The following is a 25,083-nucleotide window of genomic DNA, read 5'->3' on the forward strand; positions in this document are numbered from 1 at the left end:
TTTTTAATTTTTAAATCAACTTATTTTTTATTCGTTTTGGCTTAAAATAAAATGGGTAAAATTAGATAAGTAACTTTCATTAAATAATAATATAATCCCTTTACAATTTAAACCAAAGTATGAATGTATTTATATATTAATCATACAATGATGCATATTTTTGGTCATATCAAACTCACATTTTAAATGCATACATTTTAAAAACTGTCTGTTAAAATAGCCAGCAAAATGTACAGTGTTAATATATGAAGGAATTTTTGGTTACACTTTATTTTAAGGTGTCCTTGTTTCAGTGTAATTATACATTTAAGTACTGAGTAAAATTAATTAACTACATGCTATAGGGTTAGGGTTAGGGGTTTGGTTTAGGGTTAATTGTAATTATGCATAATTTATAGATATCATTATAGTAACTACATGTAACAAGGGCACTAAAATAAAGTGTTACCAAATTTTTTTATTGATTTTACACAGATGTTTTACCCATATTTTTAATTGCACATTGTATTGTGTTTTAGGGTTAAAGGAAATGTCCTTAAACTTAACAGAAAATGTCCTGGCAGAAAATTACCAGTACCTTTTTTCTTACAGTGTACTTGGATACTTGGAGCTATAGTGAAACAGTGGCTGAATATGTCTTTGAATATATTTGGTTTTGAGAGGAAGGTATACGTGTCACCTGAGTGCAGTTAATGCCACAGTTTGCAGTTCATTTGTCCCTCAGTCTTGTTTTGAGGTTTGACTTCTCTGTGTTGGGTCAAATAGTGCTAATATATTACTTACACGTTGTGTAATTTTACAACGATCGTCTCTTTCTACTTTTCCGTGCGGGAAACCATGGCAGCTGGCCTAAAAAGTCAGTTAGTGTAAGTTTTACTCTCGTGAGAGTTAGATAATATACAAGTCTTTCCCTTCAGAGGTGGCAAGTGAAGCAGAAATGGTTTTGTATTAAATCACAGTAACTTCTTATAATTATATATTTTAGACATTAAAAACATTTGTGTTGAAATTCTGCAACAAATGTGTTTGTGTATGTCCATGTGAGAACTCATGGTATGCTGGGTTTAGTTAAGGTTCATTTTGATTTATGTATCTATTGAAATCTCCTTATGTGAGAAGAATTGGCGTAGACAACATATTGTTTCCATTGAAGCCTGATGCATTCAACATCACTCATGTAACCCTGACATAAGTAAAATAGATGATGTGCATCCAGGAGAGTTATAGACTGTAGAATAACAGAGTTTCTGGTTAAATTTATGGACATGCGAACCTGAAAACGTTTCCAAAATGCCAAAGATTCGCTATAACCTTGGTTTGTTTTAGAATAAGCATGCAAACAATATTATTTGCTTCCATAAGGTGTAGTCACATTAGTGAAATTTTGCATGCCAAAAAAGGTCAATTTTAAACAGCTTGAAGTCACTTTCAAACCAACCAACTTTCTGCGTGGCAAATTCACATGACCAACTTGAATGAGTACAATCTTCGTGGTGAAATATTTCATCCTCTCACCAAACTCTCAATCGCACAAATTCCTATTAAAATGACTGGATTTCGCTTGCAAAATTATGTCGAACAACAGTAAATGTGACTGCACTTTTAAAGTGACTTTTTCCTTAAACTGGTGTTTTTTTCCCCACAGTATCCCGCAGCCCTCATGAACCTCGGAGCTATTCTCCATCTCAATGGCAAACTCCAAGAAGCGGAGGCCAATTACCTGCGAGCCTTGCAACTGAAACCGGACGATACCATCACTCAGTCCAACCTGCGGAAACTGTGGAACATCATGGAAAAACAGGGCTTAAGGACCATGGCTCCTTGACTTGGACACATTTAATCTGACAGCTTCTCTGAAGTTGTAAAGGAGATGTTCTCTCTGAGCTCTCAGTAATGAGGTAATTGACATCCTAGGGCTGACAAAGAACATCTTCAAAAACTTGGGTTACCCATGGGATGCTTAAGCATGCGAGAGCGGCTTCGTCTGGTAAAACTGAGACATTCTGGAACAATCTAGAACTGCGGAGCTCTTCAGACGTGTCGGGAGTCCTTAACTTGAAGTGGCCCATAGATGCATACTTGAAGTCTCATGATAGATTAGATGTTAATTAGTTAGTCAATGCTTAATAGTCTTGAAGGGCAATATTTGCCCTGAGACTGAGAAGGAATTGAGAGTGCTACAACCCCCATGAGGCTATACTCTGCATGTACAGTACATTTAAATGTCATTTCTCCATTCATATGATTGGAATCATTAATATTTAATGAGCACATCATGGCTGACTGAAACGCCTGGATGCAAAAAAAACTAAAAACACAAATCATATTGTCTAAACATCATCAAAATAATTAGGTAAATAGGCCAAACATGTCATAAGTCTTTCTAACTGTAAAAACAAATGCCAGTTGTGTCAAAATGATTGATTTGTAAGGTTGTAGACTTAGGGTGTGTTCACACTTTTAGTTTGGTTCTCTTGGTTCTTTTGGTCTGGACCAAAAAAATAAAAGAATACATTTAGTCCTGGTGTACCGGAGTTCATTTTAATCTAACCAAACCTGCCAAGTGTGAACACACCCTTAATGACACTGTACATATGAGCACAGATAATATGTGAAGTTTGGTTTGGGATGCAGAATTTTTAGCGAACGCTTTTTACACGTTCCATCAACGTTTTGTCAATCCAGACATGACACGCCCACAACACAAGATAACTAGTGGTCGGTAACTTCTGGGATCAAGAAATTGGATCCATTTGCTGCATATTGCCAAAAATGACAGGAAAGGAACATTCGATAAGCTATGTAGCCTGAAGGAAATTAGCGAATTGAATTTGCAAATTTTGCCTTACTTTGCATAAAACTGTTCTGTAACACATAGATTCAGCGGATTTGATTTCCTTGTTGCGTTACTAATACAAATTCGGATGAAAAATGTTCATTTGTTAGAATATCACATTTAGCAGAGTGAGTTTATTCACAGTTACACAACCATTCAAAAGTTTGGGGACAGTAAGTTTTCTTTCTTCAAAAGTGACAGTAAAGACATTTATAATGTCACAAGTGATTTCAAATAAATGCTGTTCTTCTGAACTTTCTATTCAGTTTACACAAAAAATATATAATATTAAGCAGCATAAAGGTTTTCAACATGAACTGATTCTTGAGCACCAAATCAGCATATTAGAATGATGATTTCTGAAGGATCATGTGACACTAAGGCCACATCCACACGAAGCCAGAGCTTTCCCTATCCGATATGTTTTTTTCCCCGTTCAAAAAAAAAATTTCCGTAAACACGGCGTCGTCTCAAGAAATATCTGCGTACACACGAAACCACTGAAACCGACTCAAAACGATGTAGTATACATGCCAGACCAGTATGTGGCGCTGTAATTCTGCCACAGACATACACTAAAAACAGAGAAGAAGACTTAAAGCATGCGCATAAACCTTGCGCGCTGTATACAGCAATAATATTAGGCACAGTAGCTTCTTTTTTTCTTTTCTTTTTTCTTTTTTTATCAAGAACTTTGTTGAACAATATGAAAAACCATAAATGTAGTTGCTGTGACTTAACGGTGTCTGACTAGTTGACGCTTGGTGTGATGACATCATCGTTTCACAAAATGTACGGATTGGCTGTACACACGAAAACGCAAGGGCGGCGTTTTCAGATTTATCCACCTTGGGACCCGGTTTCAAAAAATAGCGGTTTCAGTCTCCGAAAACGCCGGATCCGTGTGGACGAAACGCCAATACGATAAAAAATGTATACGTATACAGCGAAACGCGTCTCCGTGTGGACGGGCCCTAAAGATTCAGCTTTTCACAGAAATAAATGACATTTTAAAATAAATAAAAATTTAAAACACTTATTTTAAATTGTAATAATATTCACAGAATTACAGCATCAAATCAAATGCGTCCTTGGTGAGCTTAAGAGACTTCTTTCAAAAACATTTTTAAAAAATCCCAAACTTTTGAACGGTAGTGTTTATTAGATCTGAACATTAGGACCATGGGCATCGACTACTTCTGCTGGTAATGTCCTTTTGACTGAATTGGTTCAACAGACCAGAAATGCAAAGTTTTGACTGGTAACTCCTAACCAAATACAGATAAGTTTACTTGTTGTACCTATCTAACAATATACAGCCATAGTTTTGTAAGGGATTGTTTATATGTATTGTTGGTTTAATATTTTCTTCTATGTTTGAGTGTATAAATGGAGCCTAATATATAAAATGACACATTACACAGTATGATGTTGTTGCTCAAACAGAAAACGATGAGCCAGAATCACGATATGCGAATTACTTGTTTAGTTCATTCAGCGATTACTTTGTTTCATGATAGTCTTTATTCCGTGCATGTTCCTGATCTTTAACTTGGTGCTCTTATTTGGTGATCCCAACTATTTTTATGAAGGATTTTTTTTTATATCAGCCTTCTCTCCATTTTTTTAACGAATTCTGACACAAAAATGAAAATCTGTCTTTATCTTCTCGCCCTAAAACCCACATGACCTACTTTCTTTCAGTGAAACTCAAGAAAAACAAATGTGGAAAATGTTTTCCATGCTTTACAATGGAGCTTCAAAAAAGCACCATAAGAGTGGTCCATACGACTCATGCGCTATATTCTACATCTTCTGAAGCTATATGATAGCTTTGTGTCAGGAACGAATATAGGAATGTTACATAAACCACTTTTATGATTATAGTTCCCATTCATTGCAACAGCATGGAATTAAGCAACCGAATGTATTTGGTATGACATGAGGGTGAATAAACAACAGAATGTTCATTTTTTGGTGAACTATCCCTTTAAAGTCCTAACAAATGACATTTTGGACAGCTGAGTCAGTATTAACTTATTCCTTTTTGTGTTTGTCTTGATGGAAAAAAGAAAGAAAACAGCTGGCTCTGTGTTATGTTAAAAGTGTATTAAAACTTTCTGATTCAAGATGCCCTTTTTTAGAACATATTTTTGCGCTGAACTGACTCATCCATTGTTTCACTGAGACGTGTGTAAAGGGAGCATTTTAAAGGGAATAAACCCAGAATTTGTCATGCATTCATCTTGATGGTCTCTCAGATGATCGTTTCTTCACATTTCTCTACTTCTGTGGTCTTCTTTTTCCTTCCAAAGTTACTAAACTCAAATGCAAATAATAACTCAATACAGTCTGATCTTTCTAATATTAATGAATATTAGACAGATTAGGGAAATAAACTATATATAAAATAATGTTGGACATCATGTTTTATATATATATAAATATAGCAGAGAGTAGCATAAGATTGGAATAACAAACCTCCCATGTTGTCAAAGGATGTGCATTCCTCATTACCATAGTAAACCATTTGTATTTGTATTCGTCTCAGTCGTAACGTGATTGTGTCTTGTCTGTCCTCCACAGTGTAAGTTATCTGAGTAGTTTCTAGTGGTACCGGTTGTGACTGCATCGATACTGTGCTGTTTTTAGCTGTACCCAGTGTGTCTGTTAAGATGAGTTTTCATATGGATTCACACAATGCAGACCTACACGACTAAGACACCTGCACCTGTAGGCGTGAGTGTGTTTGTCTTTCCTCAGGGATTTTGAGAGTGATGGTGATATCGCGGTTGGTGCTCTCAGAGCAGAGAACGAGTTTACTCAATAAAAGAAGAAAAAAAAAATATTTTTTGGAACAGTGCATTTGTATAAATGATCAAGATTTGTAGCCTTTCTTCTGTTTTTGTATAAAGACTGACGTATGTGCCAGATAAGACTTTTCCCAATGTCACATTTTTTCCACAATAAAGTACCCGGTGTTCTGCTCTCTTCTCCAGACTCTATATCGTTGGAATATAAACATTTCAAAAGTCTGTGATCCATTCCCTTTCATCTTGTTTTCTTTAAAGTCATTATTAACTCAAATGTTGTGCTCCGGTAATGCTTTGAACAATGGCTATAACAGATAGCGTTAAGTGTTCTGAATATTATAGCTGCAATTCTTTAGGGTTACATAAAAACTTTAAAACAGAGCCAAGACATCATTGTCTCCATAGTAACCAGTCTTCAAGTAGGTTTCTCATGTAGGGTTTTTTTTTTTTTTTTTTTTTGCTTTACTTTAGTTAATGCATTAGGTATCACAGTTTATTTATTAACCTAGCTTCATGTTAATTTATAAGTGTACTTTTGATGATTATTCATCAGTGTATCAATATATGTAGAAATGTGCATTATAGTAGTATTTTACAATAAATGCTGTAAAACAGTTCATTGTTAGTTTATGGTATTTAATTAATTAACTAATGTTAACAATTATAACCTTTATTGTAAAGTGTTACAGACCTAAATAGTTTAAAATCATACAAAATATTTATTTTTTAAATAAATGCCATTCTGAAAAATTTAAAATATTAAACAGCACAACTGTTTTCAACATTGATAATAAGAAATGTTTCTTGAGCATAAAATCAGCATATTTGAAATGACTTTTGAAGGATCATGTGACACTGAAGACTGAAATAATGATGCTGAAAATTCAGCTTTGCATCACAGGAATAAATTACATTTAAAATTTGTTTATTTTAAATTGTAATAATAGTCAACATTACTGTTTTTGCTGTATTTGTATACTGTACTTACAAAAAAATACCAATTCAATAATAAGTTTTCAGCTTGTTCTGTCACTTTTTTCTTTTCTTTTTTTTTTTTCTTTTTTGTGTTTGCACAAGTTTCACTGTTATTATTGCTTTTACTTATAACGTTACAGGTTCTTTCAGAACTTTATTTAACTTTTGCTTTTCTAAGCCATCAAACTTATGATTTTACCTTTACAGTGAATGATGGACTTGAGATTTTTACAAAGCCAGTTACCGTTTTTCAAAATGCGAAGATCTAATTAGAAGTATGACCTGCAAATGTATCAAATGCGTCATTCATATGTGAGCATTTGGTCTTGCGGCACAATAATGTAATGTAAACATTGACATTCACATCTGGGACACGTGTTTCGCCCCTCCTCCACACACACTATCCTGTTGACAGCCAGAAGCCGTCCACCCTGGATATGAGAAACTGAGCCATGTGTTGTATGTATCTCACGTTCTTCTCCATGGCCCTTTCTCACGTCTGATCACACTATGAGGCCTTGTTGATTTAAAATGTGTAAGGCGTTTGTGTGCATGTCCGCTACATGTTTCTCATGTCCTTTACAAAACACAGGTGTCTCGTATCTCAGCTAGCAACAGTCAGACAGAAGACTGGTGTGAAAAGTGCTTCAACTGAAACAGTGCAGTCTTTGAACTGCACAACTCTGTTTTCTTACGCATTGCTGTTCTTTCCAGGATTTACGGATTTTTCCAGAAAGCCAATGATGTATACCTTGAGGTACTTCACAGTTCTCTCAATTCTTCAGCAGTCTTGCTCCATGTTCTCAAACTTTTTCTCAAGCCAAAAAAAAAAAAAAGGCTCTGTTATATAGCCTAAAATCTTAAAATGAAGGCTACGTCCAGAATTGCATACTACTCCTAATAATTCCGCAATATATGTAATACACTCACTGGCCACTTTATTAGCTACACCTTGCTAGTACCAGGTTGGACCCCCTTTTTGCTTCAGAACCTCCTTAATTCTTCATAGCATAGATTATGGAATATATATTGGTCCATATTGACATGATAGCATCACAGATTTGTTGGCTGCACATGCATGATGTGAATCTCCCATTCCACCACATCTTAAAGGTGCTCTATTAGATTGAGATCTGGTGATTGTGGGGGCCATTTGAGTGTAGAGAACTCATTGTCATGTTCAAGAAACCAGATTGAGATGATTTAAGCTTTGTGACATTGTGTGTTATCCTGCTGGAAGATGGTCATAAAGGGATGAACATGGTCTGCAACTCATTTAGGCTGTGGTGTTTAAAGGTGAACTAAGTAACTTTTTTATCTTAACCGAACAGCTTCGGAGTCACTGGAATGGTTATATGACTGTTTTCGGGTTGAATGGTGGTCTTCTCGCACCCCCCGAGCGCCTGTGAGCGGAAAAACCACACTTGCAACTTTGGGCCGGCGGGCCATCGGCCGCAGCGTCAGAAAGTATCGCGTGATATCAGGTCTCGCGATGTAACGAATTGCTTTACGGCACTGCACACATACACTATCTAAACATTTATATGCTGGCCTTCTGTGTATCATACATACCTCAGTGGACATGGCTCCGTGCGTTCGCCGGCTTCTTTGAAAACAAATGCACAGGACCAGCGGGAGAAGATGGTAGGGGGGCGAGTCGCCAACGAGTTTTGACGACAGTGTTGTCAAATATTTATTCCGAAGCTGTAGGGGGAGCTCTATAGAGAAACCCGCGAGCAAAAAGCGAGAAAACAACGAAGAAATCGGCAAAGCTGCATAATGCTGCTTTAAATAATGCTCAATTGACCGTTCGCAAAGACCCGTCCCCTTTAATTACTGTTGCTATGTCCGACAAGCCACGCCGCTCTCACGCCACACACCATGTTCTCACACAGTGAAATATACATCGAGAAGCAAAGAGGACAATGACAAGGTGCTGACAGACAGGACTGACCAAGTTACTTTTGATATGAAACAGTCTCAACTTTCAAATTTTGTCATTTTTTTAAGAAATTTGAACTATAAATCCCGTTTTGTGGCTCTTTAATGTGTTGTGACAGATCGCTGTAGAGCCTCTTAAAGCTGCTCGTGAACCGATCATCTCTTCCTTCTAGTTAATTTATAGCATCAAATAAACATGAAAGAACATAAGAAGGAATGTTGCTTTAGCCGTGGAAAGACATCAGTACACTCCGTTTTTCAAGTTCTAATCCACCAACATAAATCTTCTAACTCTCCTGACTGCTTTGTTGGACAAAAATGGCAGATTCAACGGATGGCGGATTATGATTGGTCAGATCGTCTGTCAATCAAACTCCCTGCGCAGGGTCAATTGGTACTAATGAGCCCAAAATGTGGCAAGAAAATAACCCCCACACCATTAAACCACCAGCAGCCTTGAGGCAAGATGATTACATGCTTCAATGTTGTTTCTGACCCTACCATCTGAATGTCTCAGCAGAAATCGAGACTCATCAGACCAGGCAACGTTTATCCAATCTTCTATTGTCCAATTTTGGTGAGCCCATGCAAATTGTAGCCTCAGTTTCCTGTTCTTTGCTGACAGGAGTGGTATTGCTCACGGTACTTTGATGTCATACTGCAGAACACATCTTAAATCCGCAGTAGTCAGGTGGTACAGCGGTATTACAAGTTTACACGTTGTAATTACAAGTTCTACAAGCACGTGAAGGCTTTTTACAGTTCAGAATTGTTATGGTAATTACGACATGGTGTGAACGCACCTTTGCCACCTTGTGGAACAATTAATTAGTGGGAAACAAATTCAATGCGCATGTGCGACCTGCGCGTACTTAGAAAAATTGTGCGGTGCATGTACTATTCTGGTGACGAAATTTGTGTCACGCGCACTGATGTTGAGTGCATTGCATTGTGGGATACAGTAAGCTGTACAGTGTGTTATGTTGTATGCTGCACATTCAGCAGCAGGTATTTGTAGTAGGAACATTTGCATACTGTGCATAGTATAGATGATATATTCTGCAGAATGCATGTTAGCAGGTTAGGTTTGTGGATTTTGTTCTGTCTTTCCACAATTTATCTGCAGGCCTTTGTTTTGCAGCTGTGCCTGCTCAACTAATCATTGTAATAATTATCCATGATCCAGCTGCAATTAATGTACTAATAAGATTCATTAGAGGGAAGTCTGTGTGATGTTCATAACACAAATGAATATAAATGTCTCTGCTCTCTGCCAAAACAAGCCTTTGTGTGTGTGGTACTGTTAAGCAATGTAAATGTATATGTTACTTGCTTATAAACTGAATGTTTATAAGCAGAATGTTTATAAAAGAATGTTACAGGTGCAAAGCAAGTAGGTTTGAATATATTTGTTAATGGTACGTAGTATATGCATTGCAGCTTTATTTACATTTACTTGGATTATGTTTGCACACCCTTATGAAAAAGAAGTGCGCTTAACTGTACCAAATGTGCCATTTTAGTGAACTTTAAATCTTTAAAGCTTTATTTAAAAAAACTCTTACTACAGACAATATAATGTCAATGAAATAAAAGGTCTCTCAACTGTTGTATTTTAACTGTTGTATTATTCAATATAATATTTTTAGATAAAGATTACAAAAATATACTTAAGAGGTTCAAAAAAGGCACTCAAGATCAGACAATATAGCATAAATTTGAAAAATAATACATTTTCATTTAATTGCAATTGCAGATTTAAGTGTCTAAAAACCTTTCATTCATATGTTATTTCCGTAACAACTACTTTTTAAAAGAGTATTTTAAAGTGTACAGCAATGTTAACCGGTTGCTATGTCATTCACTAACATCCATTATCAAGTTGTTTCAACACTGATTAAGATTGGAGAGAGTCGCATGATTATGTGCTACGTTCCCTCCTTTCCCAAATGAACACCTATGAAAGTACAACTGCGAACATTCACCAGCTTTGACAGTTCATCTGGCTCGTTGCCTTGACCCAAAGTTCAGCGATCTTAATATTGTGATCAATCTCACCAACAATCTCATAGGACACAGGCATCCATCCATCACACGCGATATGATTTCCTGTCTCTTTATCAATAAGTGCGCATTTTGATCTTTTTGATTAGGCATTAAGTCTCTGATCCACCATGTACAGCGATGGAGGAAATCAAAACATCTGTCTCTTGTTTTCATGACCCACTTCATCATTACAATATTGCCTTTTGCATAAAGAGAACTCTTTGGTAAAGAAGAGGAGCTTACCGTTTCCTTATGAGCGCCTTTTTCTTATTATGTTGTTATATAGAAAATCTGCCAGCTGTTATCAAGCAAATATTGTTAGGAATGTGCAGACAACCTATTGGGCCTTTGATCTGGCTGGCCGGTTCCAGCAGCCTCGGGCAGACACACGGTATCTTTTGAGGGCAACACGGTGCGTGACGCATGGAAGCCTTTGCCTCTAAACCCAATAGCCGATGTTATTGCATGACAGATGGGGTATTGTGCACAAAATGCTAAACCCAACAATCTGGTTTCGGCTCTTTCAGGCTTTTCACAGAGTTTTCTGAAGCGTGAAGGAAATTAAATCAGAGATGACAGGTATGTAGTAGCAGAGCTGTATATTATAATAGTTAAAGTCACCATGAAATCAAAATTGAACTTTTAGTATGAATATGTTAGCCTTGCTGTTATCTATATAAGCTAGTGTGTTCCAAAACAATGACACAATTTGTATTTTTAAAAGATATAAGCATTCAAAACATATAGTCTCTCAACGATTTTGATGACATCACGCTGCACTTCAGCTTGTAATCAGATTTTCTGTCCAATCAAATGCTAGAATCTGAAGCGTCCCGCCCCCTACATTATAAATAGGCGCAGAAGCTGCGGCTGAAATCGTTCACCTGTTCACACATTTACTATTTTCTACATGGTGAATGGCACATAGTGCACTATATAGGGGATAGGGAATGATTCAGACAGTAAATATGCTTTCCATTTGGGGCGAATGTAGAGACGATGGCACAGAGCGGATCATATGCGTGAGTCGGCATAAAAAAAGGGGAGGGGCTATTTGTCCCGCCCTGTCTTCATGTTTCAGTGGAAATTACGTCCACACATTGAATAATGCTGCGCATTTCAAGGCACTTCAGTGGGCCTTTGAGGTGTGACTGATAGTAAACATACTATCTCATAATACAAGAAAAATGATTCACTGTGCATTAGACTGGAACCTGGATGCATACACACAAAAGAGATTTCTTCAATATCTCGAGGCTATAATCTCAACATTTTTCTTGGCATATAAGATGTTGCAGTCCCATTCATAAGATGCTTAATTGTAAATGCGTTAACCAGTTAAATATAACATTAAAAAAAATATAATGTAATGTACAAAACATGTAATAATAATATATTATTCTGTATTTTATATAATAAAAACATAAAGACGATTTAGAAAATATTTATTTTTACTTTGTGGTGCAAAAGAACAAACATCAGATAAAACGTAATAACTATATTTATAATATATTTCTATATTTATTGCATATGTATTTTATATTTACAATTCAGTATTAGTATTTAGTATTATTTATTAAATAATGTTAAATACAATTATTAACGTTTCGGTTGTTATATACTGGTTAAGCATTTTAAGTAACTTGCAAATAGAACTTCTATTATAAATAAGTTGTTATCTTGGTATGATATAATCACAAGAGAACTTGCGTTGAGATCATGAGAAAATCAAGCTGAGGTCATTTAGTTAAGCATCCTGATCACAAAGATGTGCATTTTGTCAGAGCAATCAATAATAATTACCGAGATAACTATAATTTTACACCAGGGAAACCAGTCATCCAGACACAGGCTATGCATAGCAAATATTGCATGTTTTGTTGGCATATAACTGTACATTTGTCACAGAATTTTTTATGTATTTTTTCAGGTCAGAAGTGTAAAGATGACTCTCTGTCCACTGGCTGTGCGTTTTACATAGACGTCACCTAAGCAGTTTCAGCGGCCTACAATTCATCAAGTTGACGTCTTGATGCGCATGTAATTTTTCTTCCCAACTGAATGATGCAACATTTGAGCAAGCAACAGCACAATGATAATCTGATTCGACTGTATGATAATACACGCTGTTTTTTCCTGTGCACCAATATTAATCATAAACTTGATCCACATGGGTATTTCGTAAGAATGCAAGCTAATTTCCATGTATTAAACGCAGTTTGGAAACAATGGTCCAGTTTGGTGGCCAATAGAATATTGACTCAGGTGTTTGTAATGTTATTTGTTAAGAACTGGAAATCTTTGGTTGAATATGATCTTCCAAAGTTCACAAAATATTTAAAACCTTCTCCTAAAGGGATAGTTCCCCAAAAAATAAAACATGATGTCATCATTTATTCACCATGTAGTTCCAAAACCTGTATGACTTTATTTTCTTTGACGGAACTCAAAATTAAGATATTTTGAGGAACGTTTGGGTCAAAACATTATTGAAGCCCATTGACTTTCATATGGACAAAAAGGTTACGGGTTTGGAAAGATGTATGGAAGCTTGTTTCTTCAACAGAATAAAAAAAAGGTTTCACTTTATTTTGATGGTCCCTTTAACATTCAGTTGGCTCATTGCACCCACATGTCTACTAACTCTCATTAGAATTTTAGTAGAGTATTAGTAGACTGTTAGGGCTCGAACAAGTTGACATGTACAGTAGTTGAAAAGTTACTTATAGTCTGTATAGTATATCTGTTGGAGGACCATCACAATAAAGAGTTAGTAGATATTAAGCAGACAGTCTACTAATACTCTAATAAGAGCTAGTTGACATGTAGCTGCAAAGTTACTTATAGTCAACAGAATGTTCAACCATCAAAATAAAGTGTTACCAAAAAAAAGGATAATTGCAACTTTTTAATCGCACAAATCACATTTTTTATATCTTGCAATCGTGACTTTATTTCTCGCAATTGACTTTTTTTCCAGTTGCGAGTTTATATCTCACCATTGCAATAAATAAATGAGGGCAAATGAGGAATTGCCCAGAACTGATGGCCGTCAAAGCCAATTAAATGCATGGTCCGAGGAGAATGAGTGGAGAGTTGGTGAAGTGTCCTGGTGAGTTGCTATCATTTAGCAACGCAGCAATGAGCACTGGAGCTAGTCTACGGAGCAGCAGTGCACAATAATGACACACATTTTTTTTTACTGTCATTGAATAGCACCGAGTGAAAAATCAACGTTTTCTTTATATCTAGTGGCAGTGATCATGACGTTAGTTCAGATAAGTACCGGTAACCTTTGTCATAGTGTCGACTCGTAGTACTGGTAAACTTTGTCTTTGTCATCTAGAAATAGAAGGCATCATGCTAGCTATATGGGCGTTTCTAAGCGTTTATCTCTTCCTCCGGTGAAAATGTTGTTGCAAACGTAGCCGCTGCGTGTCTGTCGCTGTGTTTGGCAGGTGCTTGTGTGGGCGGTGCCGTCCCATGGAAACTGCGTTGGAAAGCTTGTGCTGTAGGGAAGTGAGTGCGTTTTGGTCGCTGGTCGAGGAGCTCGCCCCGCGACCAGATGTGACGTGCCTCACTCAGCATCCAGGATTTGAGGCATGCTGCCTGAATCCGTTTGTGCTGAAGATAGCATACACCCATATTTATATCTATTTATCTATCTAGCTGCTAGCTATCTATGCTAACGTTATGCTGGCCGTCTGCCTCTCTCTGTACTAGCCTATTTATCTATATGTATCTGTCTATCTGTATATCTAGTCTATCTATCTATCTATATCTATGTATTTATCTATTTATCTATAATCTGAATACTCTCGTACTACTCGTCTCTCTAGTCACTCTCAATGCTCTCAAGGCGGGTTTTGGTAAATTCTCTCCCCAAGGTGACGTAATGCAATGCATTGTGGGGGAAAGGAGAATCGTTGCAAACCGCTGTAAGATAGTACCTACTTTTTCGTATTATATTCCGTTTTGTGATACCCAACAACATAAAATACAATGGATAACAGTTTAAATGTTTATTGCCAACAAGCAAATTGCACAAATTCGTTGAAAAATTAACCCTGCAACACGGCCTTTAAGGAATAAAGTCAGAATTGCGAGTTATCAACTTGCCTTTGCATGAAAAAAGTCTGAATTGCAAACCTTATCTTTTTATCCTGTGGTGTAAACAAGCTTCATAAGGATGTGTAAATAATGTCCAGTTTCATTTTGGGGTCAACTATCCCTTATTCTGCCTTAATTCCTAAATCCTAACACACTTATGAGATGTTATGGTGGCCAGGACATGCACCACACAGGTGATTCTGAGAGATATTGCTGTAGAGCATGTCTCAGCTGTCTGTAAGTCTTGTCTAGCACCCTATTAAGGTAACAAATTGATTATCTCAAGGGGGAAATGGCTATATGTCACATCGTAATGCCCCACACTGGCAGCAGGCCTGAATGGTGTTGGAGGGTGTAATCACACTGTGTGTGAAATGAGGAGTGAGCGATATAACCCAGACCACTGCCATCCCAAAATGTCCATCTAAATTATAGGAACCAGCCATTCGGCCAAGAGTCTTTTTTTTAAAATAAGTTATAATCAGTTGACATAGAGGACAAGGACAAAAAAGGAGGGAATGACAACCCTGTCAAACTAAATTGTTGTTTGTATTCTCACACTCTTTCTGTGTCACATTGTCTGTGAGTCTCACATCTGTTTTGCTCAGTGTTTGTGTGGGCAGGTCGGTATGTTGTGCTTGTATTCAGGTTTAATTAGTTACAGGCCCACAAATGGATGCAGATCTCTCAACAAGACATGTGGAGATCAATACAAAGAAGGATTGGATATAGTCCAGGGACACTGCTGAAGTGCTGAGATGGATTTGTCCCCCAGACACACGCTGCTTATTAACCTTTCAATCCAAACTCGGTGCACAATATAATGAGGTTTTCAATGTGTATTGACAGTAAATGAGATATAAATAGAGAGCTGTACCACCTGTGCCTTTCTTCAAGGTTAGATGTGTCCCCACTCTTAGATATACGTTATATAGAAATGAGAATAAGGAAAAGAATGAGTTTGACGTCTGACAAAAGCGTATATATTTTGTTCCAAGTAATACATTTTCTGATATGGTAATTAATGACCTTGTTTTACACAAATTTGTAACTGCATTTGCTTTAATAATGTGTAATAGTTCTTTTTTTCTCAAAATAATTAAATATAGGCCTACACTATTGTTCATTTTTAGGCTGCTTTTTTTATCAAAAAAACAGTAATAGTTGAATATTATTACAATTGCTTTCTATTTGAATATATTTTAAAATGTTATTTATTTCAGTGATTCAAAGCTGAATATCAGCATCATTACTCCAGTGTTGTTCAGTGTCACATGATCCTTCAGAAATTATTCTAATATGCTGATTTGGTGTTCAAGATTTTTTTATTATTATTATCAATATTATTATCACTGTTGAAAACAGTGCTCCTTTTTGTGGAAATCTGGATATATATATATATATATATTATTTTTTTTTTTTTTTTTTTTTTTTGATGAAAAGTTCAAGAGAACAGCATTTATTTGAAATAGTTACAGGGATAAGTTTAAGTTTAATGCATCCTTGCTAAATAAAAGTATTAATTAGTTTAAAACTTTTGGACGGTAATGCAAGTTGTTCATTAGTATAATGTACTCTAACAAAAAAAAAAAAGTATTGTGATAGTATCAGACAGAAATACCAGTTTTTACCATGGTACTAAATTCCTACCATATTCATGTCTAAAACCATGTTACATTTTGGAACTTTTTGTTAAGTGTATAGTATTTCTAATGTGAATACAACACTATGAAAGACGTTGTGGTTGATTCTAGACTTGCGGTTGTAAGGTTGCAGCTTGAGTGATTAGGTGCAATAAAAATACACAATATATGGGCCTCCCTCTTCAAACTTACAATTTTGTATCTATACTCATATGATTTATTTTAAGGGGGGAAAAGTCATATATCTTGCATGTAAGTATATCTGAAATGAAAGTTTGCAATTATAGTACACTATGAATAAATATTAATGTTAAAGATGGGTTACAGTGATAAACTAGAATAGCCTATTATTATTTCTCCGATAACTAATTATTATTATAATTATAGAATGCTATAAAATATGAAATATCACTGTTTATGTGATCACACTGTAAAGCACTATTAGCCATTTTCTGAGTGCGTAGCAGCTGAAAGACTTCAGCTCTGGGCATTAGGCTTGTTAGGAAACAAAACATTTTTTATAAAGTCTGCATTTGAGTGCATTTATCAAATGAAAAATGGTGAATATGAAATGCACTTAATGTAGGCCTCCACAAAATAATGATAGTAGGAAGAGTAATTTTTCTTGCTCTGTGATGTTTAGCGTCTCAGATGAATTGCAGACAGTTTGACTATTAGCAACCCTTGAGAAAAGATGAATTAATGCAAAACCTTGTTTAACAAAACAACACAGCTATGAATTTTGTCATTCATTTAGCTCTGTAACAGCTTTTGTTCATTAACAGAGAGCATAAGAGCATTAGCATTTCAACACTTAGTAGTTAGCTCCATTTTGTATGTCACCAACTGAACATGCTTAGCGGTGCTTTTTCCTCATAAATATTGTTGGTTTTCATGCTCCATTTCAGGAACGTTGCTCTGAGAAATATAGACTACTGGCATGTGGATGCTGGCATCGGCCACTTTCGTTGGTTCCTTTCGTTCCCAACCATCTGTTAAGTGTAATTGAATCTTTTGCCAAGATGTATAGGAATCGGGCTCATTTCCTGAATGACCACAAAAAAAAAATCTGCTTACACCAAATGTAAATGTGAAATTCATCCTTGTGCCACATTCACTCCATTTAAAATGTTTAATTTCCCTGCTGGAAAATTCAACTCAAGATGGTAGCTGTGTTTTGAAACATAGCTGATCTAACCAGCTTCAGGTGGTCAAGCTGTTTTTTGGAAAATGGTTGGCTTGTCCAACAACCAGTTTGGACCAGTTACTGTGACGGAAATTTCCGGCCTTCCGTGTTTTCACTGTTATGAAGGGGGCGCTATTACACATCTTCTGAAAGAATAGTGAATCTACTGATCAAAACACATGCGAAGACGCAGAAACAAGCGATATCATATCATATGCATTTTTTTTTTCAAACGCGTTCATCAACATACGTGGTAAATATATTTATATTTATATACAGCATATAAATCAAAACTTCCTAATGGTACTGATTGAAATGTCGACCCATGATGGCAGATGACAGGACTGTGCAAGCATTAGGGGTGTTGATGGACTCGATCTACTCCATGTATGTTTTGATCATCGTTCTGAATCCGATCTGGATGTAGTCTTTGACAAAAATGCATTTTTCTTAGCTTTTTGCTCAAAAAGTTGTACCCACATTCAAGTGTTGATAAAAAAGGAATGCATGAAGCTAAAATAAATAGTTTTTTTTTGTTTAAAAGCAGAGAGTCTGTTCTTTCTTTTGATATGTTGCATGTTCAGATATTCAAAACATTAACAAAATATTCTAGGGGCCATGAATTTTTTGCAAAAACGCTGGTGATAGCTGGCAACTGTTTTCAAAAACGCATGCGGGGAAAGAGTTAAGATAGCTAAAACATGCATTCATCAAGGCTGTGTAAGTTCCCCCATTCTTTTTATACTGTAAAAAAAAATAAAAAAAATAATTCTAGAAGCCAGCATACAAATAACCATACTCAGTTTATTGACAAAAGATTCAGATATTGTTATGTATAAGTCTGAGATAGAAGGGGTTGTGCAGTGGTGTGAGGAGCACAATTTGATGATGAATGATGAACTAAAGAAATGATCTTTGACCCGAGGTCTGTTTGTGATCATAGCCTATAGTGTCAGTTTATAAGGGGGAAGTTGAGCAGGTAACAACATGGGATTTACTTTGATTCTCAGTTGGGCTCATCAAGTGGAGTATCATTGTTACTGTACAGAGCAGCTATGGAATTTATCATATATTATGGTATCTCAACATGCTTTAATGACCCGTTTGTTAAACTTAGGTTTAAACTTCAAAACGTGGTTAGAAGAGCTGGAAAAAAAATAATGGTTGCCCCATCTTCTCTTCAGGAGATATTTGAGAGGACTGTAAAGAAGCAGGGCCTTTAAATCATTGGTGATTCAAGCCATATTCTTCACAAAGAGTGTGAGCTGATGCCCTCAGGCAGGAGGTATAGGGTATCAACCTGCAAGTTGGGTATAAATTCTCTTTAGTTCCTCTATCAATTCAATTATTGAACAATAAGTAATGATGGGTGTGTGTGGGAGAGGGTGGGGTGTAGATGTGTAAAGTAATGTTTTAGGTGTATATAGTGCAATATTGTTATGATTCCAGCCTGTGTTCCTGGACTTGTATGTCTTGCTCCATGTTTTGCAGTTCCTTGTTACATTTAATGTTGATTAGTCTCCCCAGGTGTTTCTTAGCCATGCCCCCTTGTTATCTTGTTAAGCTTGTCTGCCTGTGTATATATAGGCCTTTGTTTCACTTTTTCTCTGTCAGTTGTTGAATGGACATTCCCTGTAGTGTGTTTTCATCAGTTACTTTGTGTTCGCACTTTAATAAATCTAACATGCACTTGGATCCGCTTCCCAGCCTGTCTCAAATACTACAGAACGACTGACCACACACATGGATCCAGCAGAAGAGATTTTGTTCCTTTGTCAAGGTATTTGTACCATTGAGGAATACACTACTCAATTCTGTGCTTTAGCCAATGGTATCAACTGGAAGGATGCTGTTCTGAAAGACTTCTATTGTCATGGACTAAATGAACCACTTCTGTTAAAATCACATCTGCCAAGAAGGGTAAATGACCTAATCTTAGAACAATTTATAGAGTATGCTCTTTTGTTAAGTGGGTCCTCCTTTACTGTCAGGGAAGTAGATGAGGATGTTACCCAGCAAGCTCCAGTGGCCATGGAGCTTGGACCATCACAGTCACCAGCATGCCCAGTTCTGATGGTCAGCAGTCCTGTGTTTCCTGTACCTTCCTGTCATGTTTCCTACGCCAGAGCTTCTTCACGTCAAGCCTGTCGAGCTTGAGCTTCACGTCAAGGTCGCCCTCCCAGAGCCTCCGCCCTCCCAGAGCCTCCGCCCTCCCAGAGCCTCCGCCCTCCCAGAGCCTCCGCCCTCCCAGAGCCTCCGCCCTCCCAGAGCCTCCGCCCTCCCAGAGCCTCCGCCCTCCCAGAGCCTCCGCCCATCATGACTGCCGTTCCAGAGTCCTCAAACAAGATGGCCACTGTGCCTGAGTCAGCTCTGGATGATACAGCGCTGATCATCATGGCCATGGCTATTTTGTGTATGTGGGAAGCACACCAACTCCATCCCATGATCCCTCAGCCAAGATGGCCGCCGCCGTTCCAAAGGCCTCGGACAAGATGGCCGCCATTCCAGAGCCCTCAGACAAGATGGCCACCGTTCCAGAGCCCTCGGACAAGATGGCCGCCCCCACACGTGTTTCTGGAAAAGATGGCCGCCTCCATGCCTGTGTCTTCGGACAAGATAGCCGACTCTGTGTATCTCTATCTCCCTTGTTTCACTTGTTCTGTCAGTTGTTGAATGGACATTCCCTGGTTTGTTTCCTCCTGTTCTGTGTTTTCATTTGTTTTCATCAGTTACTTTGTGTTCGCACTTTAATAAATCTAACCTACACTTGGATCCACTTCCCAGCCTGCTTCTTTGCCGGTTTCAAATATTGACAGTGCAGTGTCTGAGGTGTGACATTTGGAAGTGTTATTTAATGTTTTCTTTTGTGCTGTATATGAGTGCTACTGTATGGTGGACTGTAATTGTGTGTTGTCTCGATTGCCCAGGACAAAGATTAAACTAATTTTAGTCTGGGTCTTGGCTTAAGCCTTGTCTGTGAAACCAGGCATATGATTGAAAGTTAAGAGATCAAAAAAAAAAAATTAAACGCATGTATGAATCATTCACAATAAGATAAATAAAAAGCATTAAGATAATAGAGTGAATAGGGGTATTTCCATTTCATGCCAACTTTAAGCTGTATATTCCAGGTTTTACCTTCCAACACCTGTTTTTTCTAGATTGAAAGAACATATCACTCAAAGCCTCATGCTACAGAACTGCTTTCTTACCTTACATAAACGTCTCAGTGGAGCCTTCGGATGCCTTTTAAGCCACACAAACCACCAGAATTTCAATGTGGTGTTTGAAGTGAAGCCAACACACCTTACATTACCCTTCAGGATGGATTTTGCTACTTTCTGAGTGTGTACGGAATGACAGGTAGGCCTCTATTTCCAGAAGAGAGCATATGTTTGGAATATTTATAACTGACTCTCCCTCCCCTAATGCAATGAATATCATCTTGCTGAAAACAGACTGCTGACTCTGTACCACAAGGTGCTGCTGGTACCTTCTTGGACCCCCAGAGTGGGTCTAGCGGGGCCCTGTGGCTCATTATTTATCCACTGAGCTCCAGTCATTGCTGATTGGGGTCCTTAGGGAGCCATTATAGCAGAAGACCTGTCCCAAGCAGCCACTGGATTCATCCATCATGCAAAACTGGAGCACTGGAAGGCTGTGCGCACCCTCGGCAGGTCCCACAGAATCTACGGCAACGTGACGAAAGGGAGTGCAAAATGTTGCTAATAGGTTTGGACGCTCATAGGGGACAAAAATTCAAATGTTGGAAATGGGACACCGGTGGGTGGATGCATAAGTGTGACAGAACCTATATCGGAGAGGTTTGTCTTACCGTGTTTTGACACTGTTGGCTTTGCTCAGCACACACAGGTCCTCTGCAGTAGCTGACCTGTGTAGGTTTCATCCTGGCAGGCTCGCTCCGGTAATTCAATACTCTGCTCGGGGTTGGGACCCTATTTACAAATGGGTTCAGAAAGACGGGGTCCAGTGTGTTTCTGAAGTTTTTGACAGTTATGATAGGAATCCCGAAGGAAGGTACTCGAACTTGCGGTTTGGAAGACTACCAAGAAGTTCTAGAAGGTTAGTGGTTTTGGGTCATTTCTGACCGATATGAAAGTGAATATTGTCCCAGAGATTTGGATGGATTAGAAAAATTGTGGGGAAAAAACAACTTGGTCAACAAGTTGTCCCCACAATTTTTCCCCCAAATAATCAAACAGTGTCCTCTTTTTTATATGTAGTGTTTAAACAAACCAATTAGAACAAACTATTTACTAATTCACTATCTAAGGTATTTTTCATCAATATGTTGATATGTTTTTGACAATGATTGGGGTCAGTTATAGAATTATTTATTTTGTTCTGGTATAAACGCATCTACTCAAATGTAATGCTTTCACCCTGCAGTAATTTACATTTTACTGTTAAACTGAATCTAAGATAAATGCATCATAGATTATTTAGTGCTGGATAATGTTTTCTTTTTATCACTTTTCGACCTGTCCCAAATTTTTCTTTTACTTATGAACCCACCAATCAGCAAACTGTACATGAACAATTAAATTTAACAATTAAATTATATTTTTCTTTTTAGGACATAAGCTAACTGAGTATCTATTGGAACTTTGTGTTTGCAATCATAATATTTGAGTCTATTTCTCTTATTAAACAGTATGTAGTTTAAATTTGGTGGCTTACTCCTTAGGTAAAATTAAGTTGTCAATGTAAAACCAACCATTTTTCTTTATTAGGTTTGGAAATACAGTTGGCTATTAGGAACCTATTAACTATGAATCATACAAACCAAACTCGAAATTGTCTCGGAGACCAAAAGACCACATACCTTCATTATATTTTTATATAAAGACCTATTATTTCTCATAAGCAATAACAATGAGCTCCCATTCCATGAGCAGAAAAGCAAAGTAGGCTTATGGTGCCTGAACAACAACCTGGAGATCAGTAACCTCAGGCAGAACATAAATCCCATAATCTTATGCCCATCAATCGAGTGTACATATATTGGCTGTACACTTAAATGGGCTTTCAATGTCATAAAATAAGCCCACCAAAGATTGTTCTTCATGCTTCTACTCAAGAAGTTACCAGATATTTCAGTAAGAACAAACAAGCTAGCCTGAAAGTGACTTGCCACTCCAAAATAATCCTAAATAAGTGATAGGAGGAAAGGAATAATTGATGTTGCCCATGCACTTATTATAAGTGATTTCAGGTTTGCTTTTTTATTCATAAAAACCTTATAAATACAGGCCAGAATGGGTTTCATTTTTTGGGGCGTACGTCCAAAGTACAGTCACACATTTGGGCTTGCTAATGCTTGGCCTTCGCAGCACAATAAAATATGACTGACCACTAATAGCAGTTGTCAAATATCTGACTTACTGTTCAAGCCACACTTCACATGGGCTGCATTTCCCAAAAGCATTAAGCCTAAGTACATCGCAGAACCATTGCCACCAATGGTCTCTACAAACAACTTAGCTCACAATGCTTTTGGGAAACACATCCCTGGTTTGTTTCTCCATATCGCAACTGTCAACTGAGCCAGATATCTACAGAAGTTATCCAAAATTTATATTTCACAACCCAACAGGAATGTAACAACATGATATACTGTATATTTAATTTCAGGGTCTCTTTGATTAAGAAAATTCACAGATACTCTAAACATTTACACTGGTTAATTTACGACAAAATTCCGTGATAATTTCTACCTCTGGCTTTTATGTTTTTTTTTAGTTTTTTATATATATATATATATATATAAGGTTATGGCTTAACTCACTGTCATTGATTTCTCAGAATTTAGTCAGTACATGAAGTCCAACCTGCACTTGCATCATCTGTTTACCAGTCTTCACATATAATACATTCTCAGACTTGTTGAATTATGTATGCTGAAATATTCCACTTTTACGCAGATGTAGCGAAATTCATAACAGACAAGACATCAGAAGTATGACGTCTGCCAAAATGTGTTCAATGTTTTATGTCCACAATTGAATTACAGCGCATAAATTCTGCACAGGTTTTGAAAGTATAAATGTAACTCGTGTTTTGTTTGCGCAACAGAAGTCTTTTTTCACTTTCTGCGATGGCTGAGCATCAGAAGCACTCAGCCATGTTTTAATAAAGGCACTATATTCCAGTGACGGCTCCTTCAAAGTTCCCTGTCAACAGTCTGAACCTGCTCTAGTATGCATTACATTACAGAAGTTAAGACATGTGCATGTGCTAGCACTATGAGGTGAGTGCAATGTGGTACTCTTAAATTAGGGTGTTTTGAGTTTAAATGAAGTGTTTTTCTTTAAATATTTGGTTTTTAGAATATGCTTGTTTGAACTCAAATGGTGCCTAATACTTATAATTACTGTGCTTTTTTAGCCTTGATGTTAATGTTTGTTGGATAATCATTTACTTGAAATATGTTACCTGAAAGAATCATTGTGGGAACATAAAGCCATACAGACTGGTTTGATCTACATCAGGCCTCCCTACGTTACTGAGTTCATTAAGACATGAGTACACAGACTTCACACAAACCAGGTGAAACGTACTCGGTTACTAACGTAACCTCGGTTCTCTCTAGAAGAGGGAACGAGTACTGCGTCTTAGCTAAGACGCTGCGGGAAAAGTCTCTTTTCACGAAATACTGAAGCAAAAAATTATCCTTAATTTTGTAATATTGTAAAGCGCATTTGCAGCAGCATACAGCCATAGGCGAGACGGCTCGCTCGCTCATTGGCTGCTCTGCGGCAACTGCATAAGCCTATCGAGCGAGGGCTGATGCAACATCAGACCAATGAGGGCGCTTCGCGCCCTCCTTGCAACTTCCCGCCGAAACGGGCGTGGCCTAGCCTTATAAAGGTAGCTCGAAAAGGCTGACTCACTTGATTTATTTCATCGCCGAAGCGAACCAGAGTGAATCGTACGCACGGCGGGGAACGCAGTACTCGTTCCCTCTTCTAGAGAGAACCGAGGTTACGTTAGTAACCGAGTACGTTCTCTTACGAGAGTTCTCTCGTACTGCGTCTTAGCTAAGACGCTGCGGGAACCCAATGTAAAACGCCGTGCGTGCAGGGATGAAACACCAATAAACCTGGAAGCGAAGCCCAGGATTTACAGTGCACAATCACTAGAGGGACTCACAGAGAGTCCTAGAACAGGAGGGGGAACCCTCCGTCCCCATATATAGCAGCGTCCGCAGACGCGATAATATGACATCACATAGTCAAGGCAAGAGCCTGACTAATGTGGGAATGTGGGTCTTACGCAATACTGCCCATATGACAGTCGGCAGCGCGCTGCGCTTGCGATCTCAGTGTTCCAATCAGACTACTGATTCAGCTACACCGACAACAGCTTAGCCTGTAAGGCGGGAACCTCTAGGTTATAAAACCTGATAAATGTAGACGGCGAGGCCCAACCTGCCGCCATACATATATCCTGTAAGGATATCCCACTAGACCAGGCCCACGACGAGGCAACGCCTCTCGTGGAGTGCGCTCT

General features: G+C 37.7%; 1 protein-coding gene across 2 annotated transcripts in view; it reads left to right on the forward strand.

Moving 5' to 3' along the window:
* tmtc2b (transmembrane O-mannosyltransferase targeting cadherins 2b) overlaps positions 1–5,079 on the forward strand; it is a 105,474-nt gene extending 100,395 nt beyond the window's left edge. The window contains exons 12-13 of one of the 2 annotated variants that reach the window (XR_014607688.1): positions 1,646–3,218; positions 3,823–5,079. Coding sequence is in view for 1 of the 2 variants with exons in the window: in XM_084124120.1 (XP_083980246.1) it covers positions 1,646–1,825 (180 nt within the window). In the remaining variant the exon portion in view is untranslated. Of the gene's footprint in view, positions 1–1,645; positions 3,275–3,822 lie in introns of those variants that run through there. The other variant, XM_084124120.1, reaches the window with a different exon arrangement.
* Positions 5,080–25,083: the final 20,004 nt, after the last annotated feature.

Source organism: Abramis brama (genome assembly GCF_963993115.1).
Source record: "Abramis brama genome assembly, chromosome: 9".
NCBI classification, from domain to species: Eukaryota; Metazoa; Chordata; class Actinopteri; order Cypriniformes; family Leuciscidae; genus Abramis; species Abramis brama.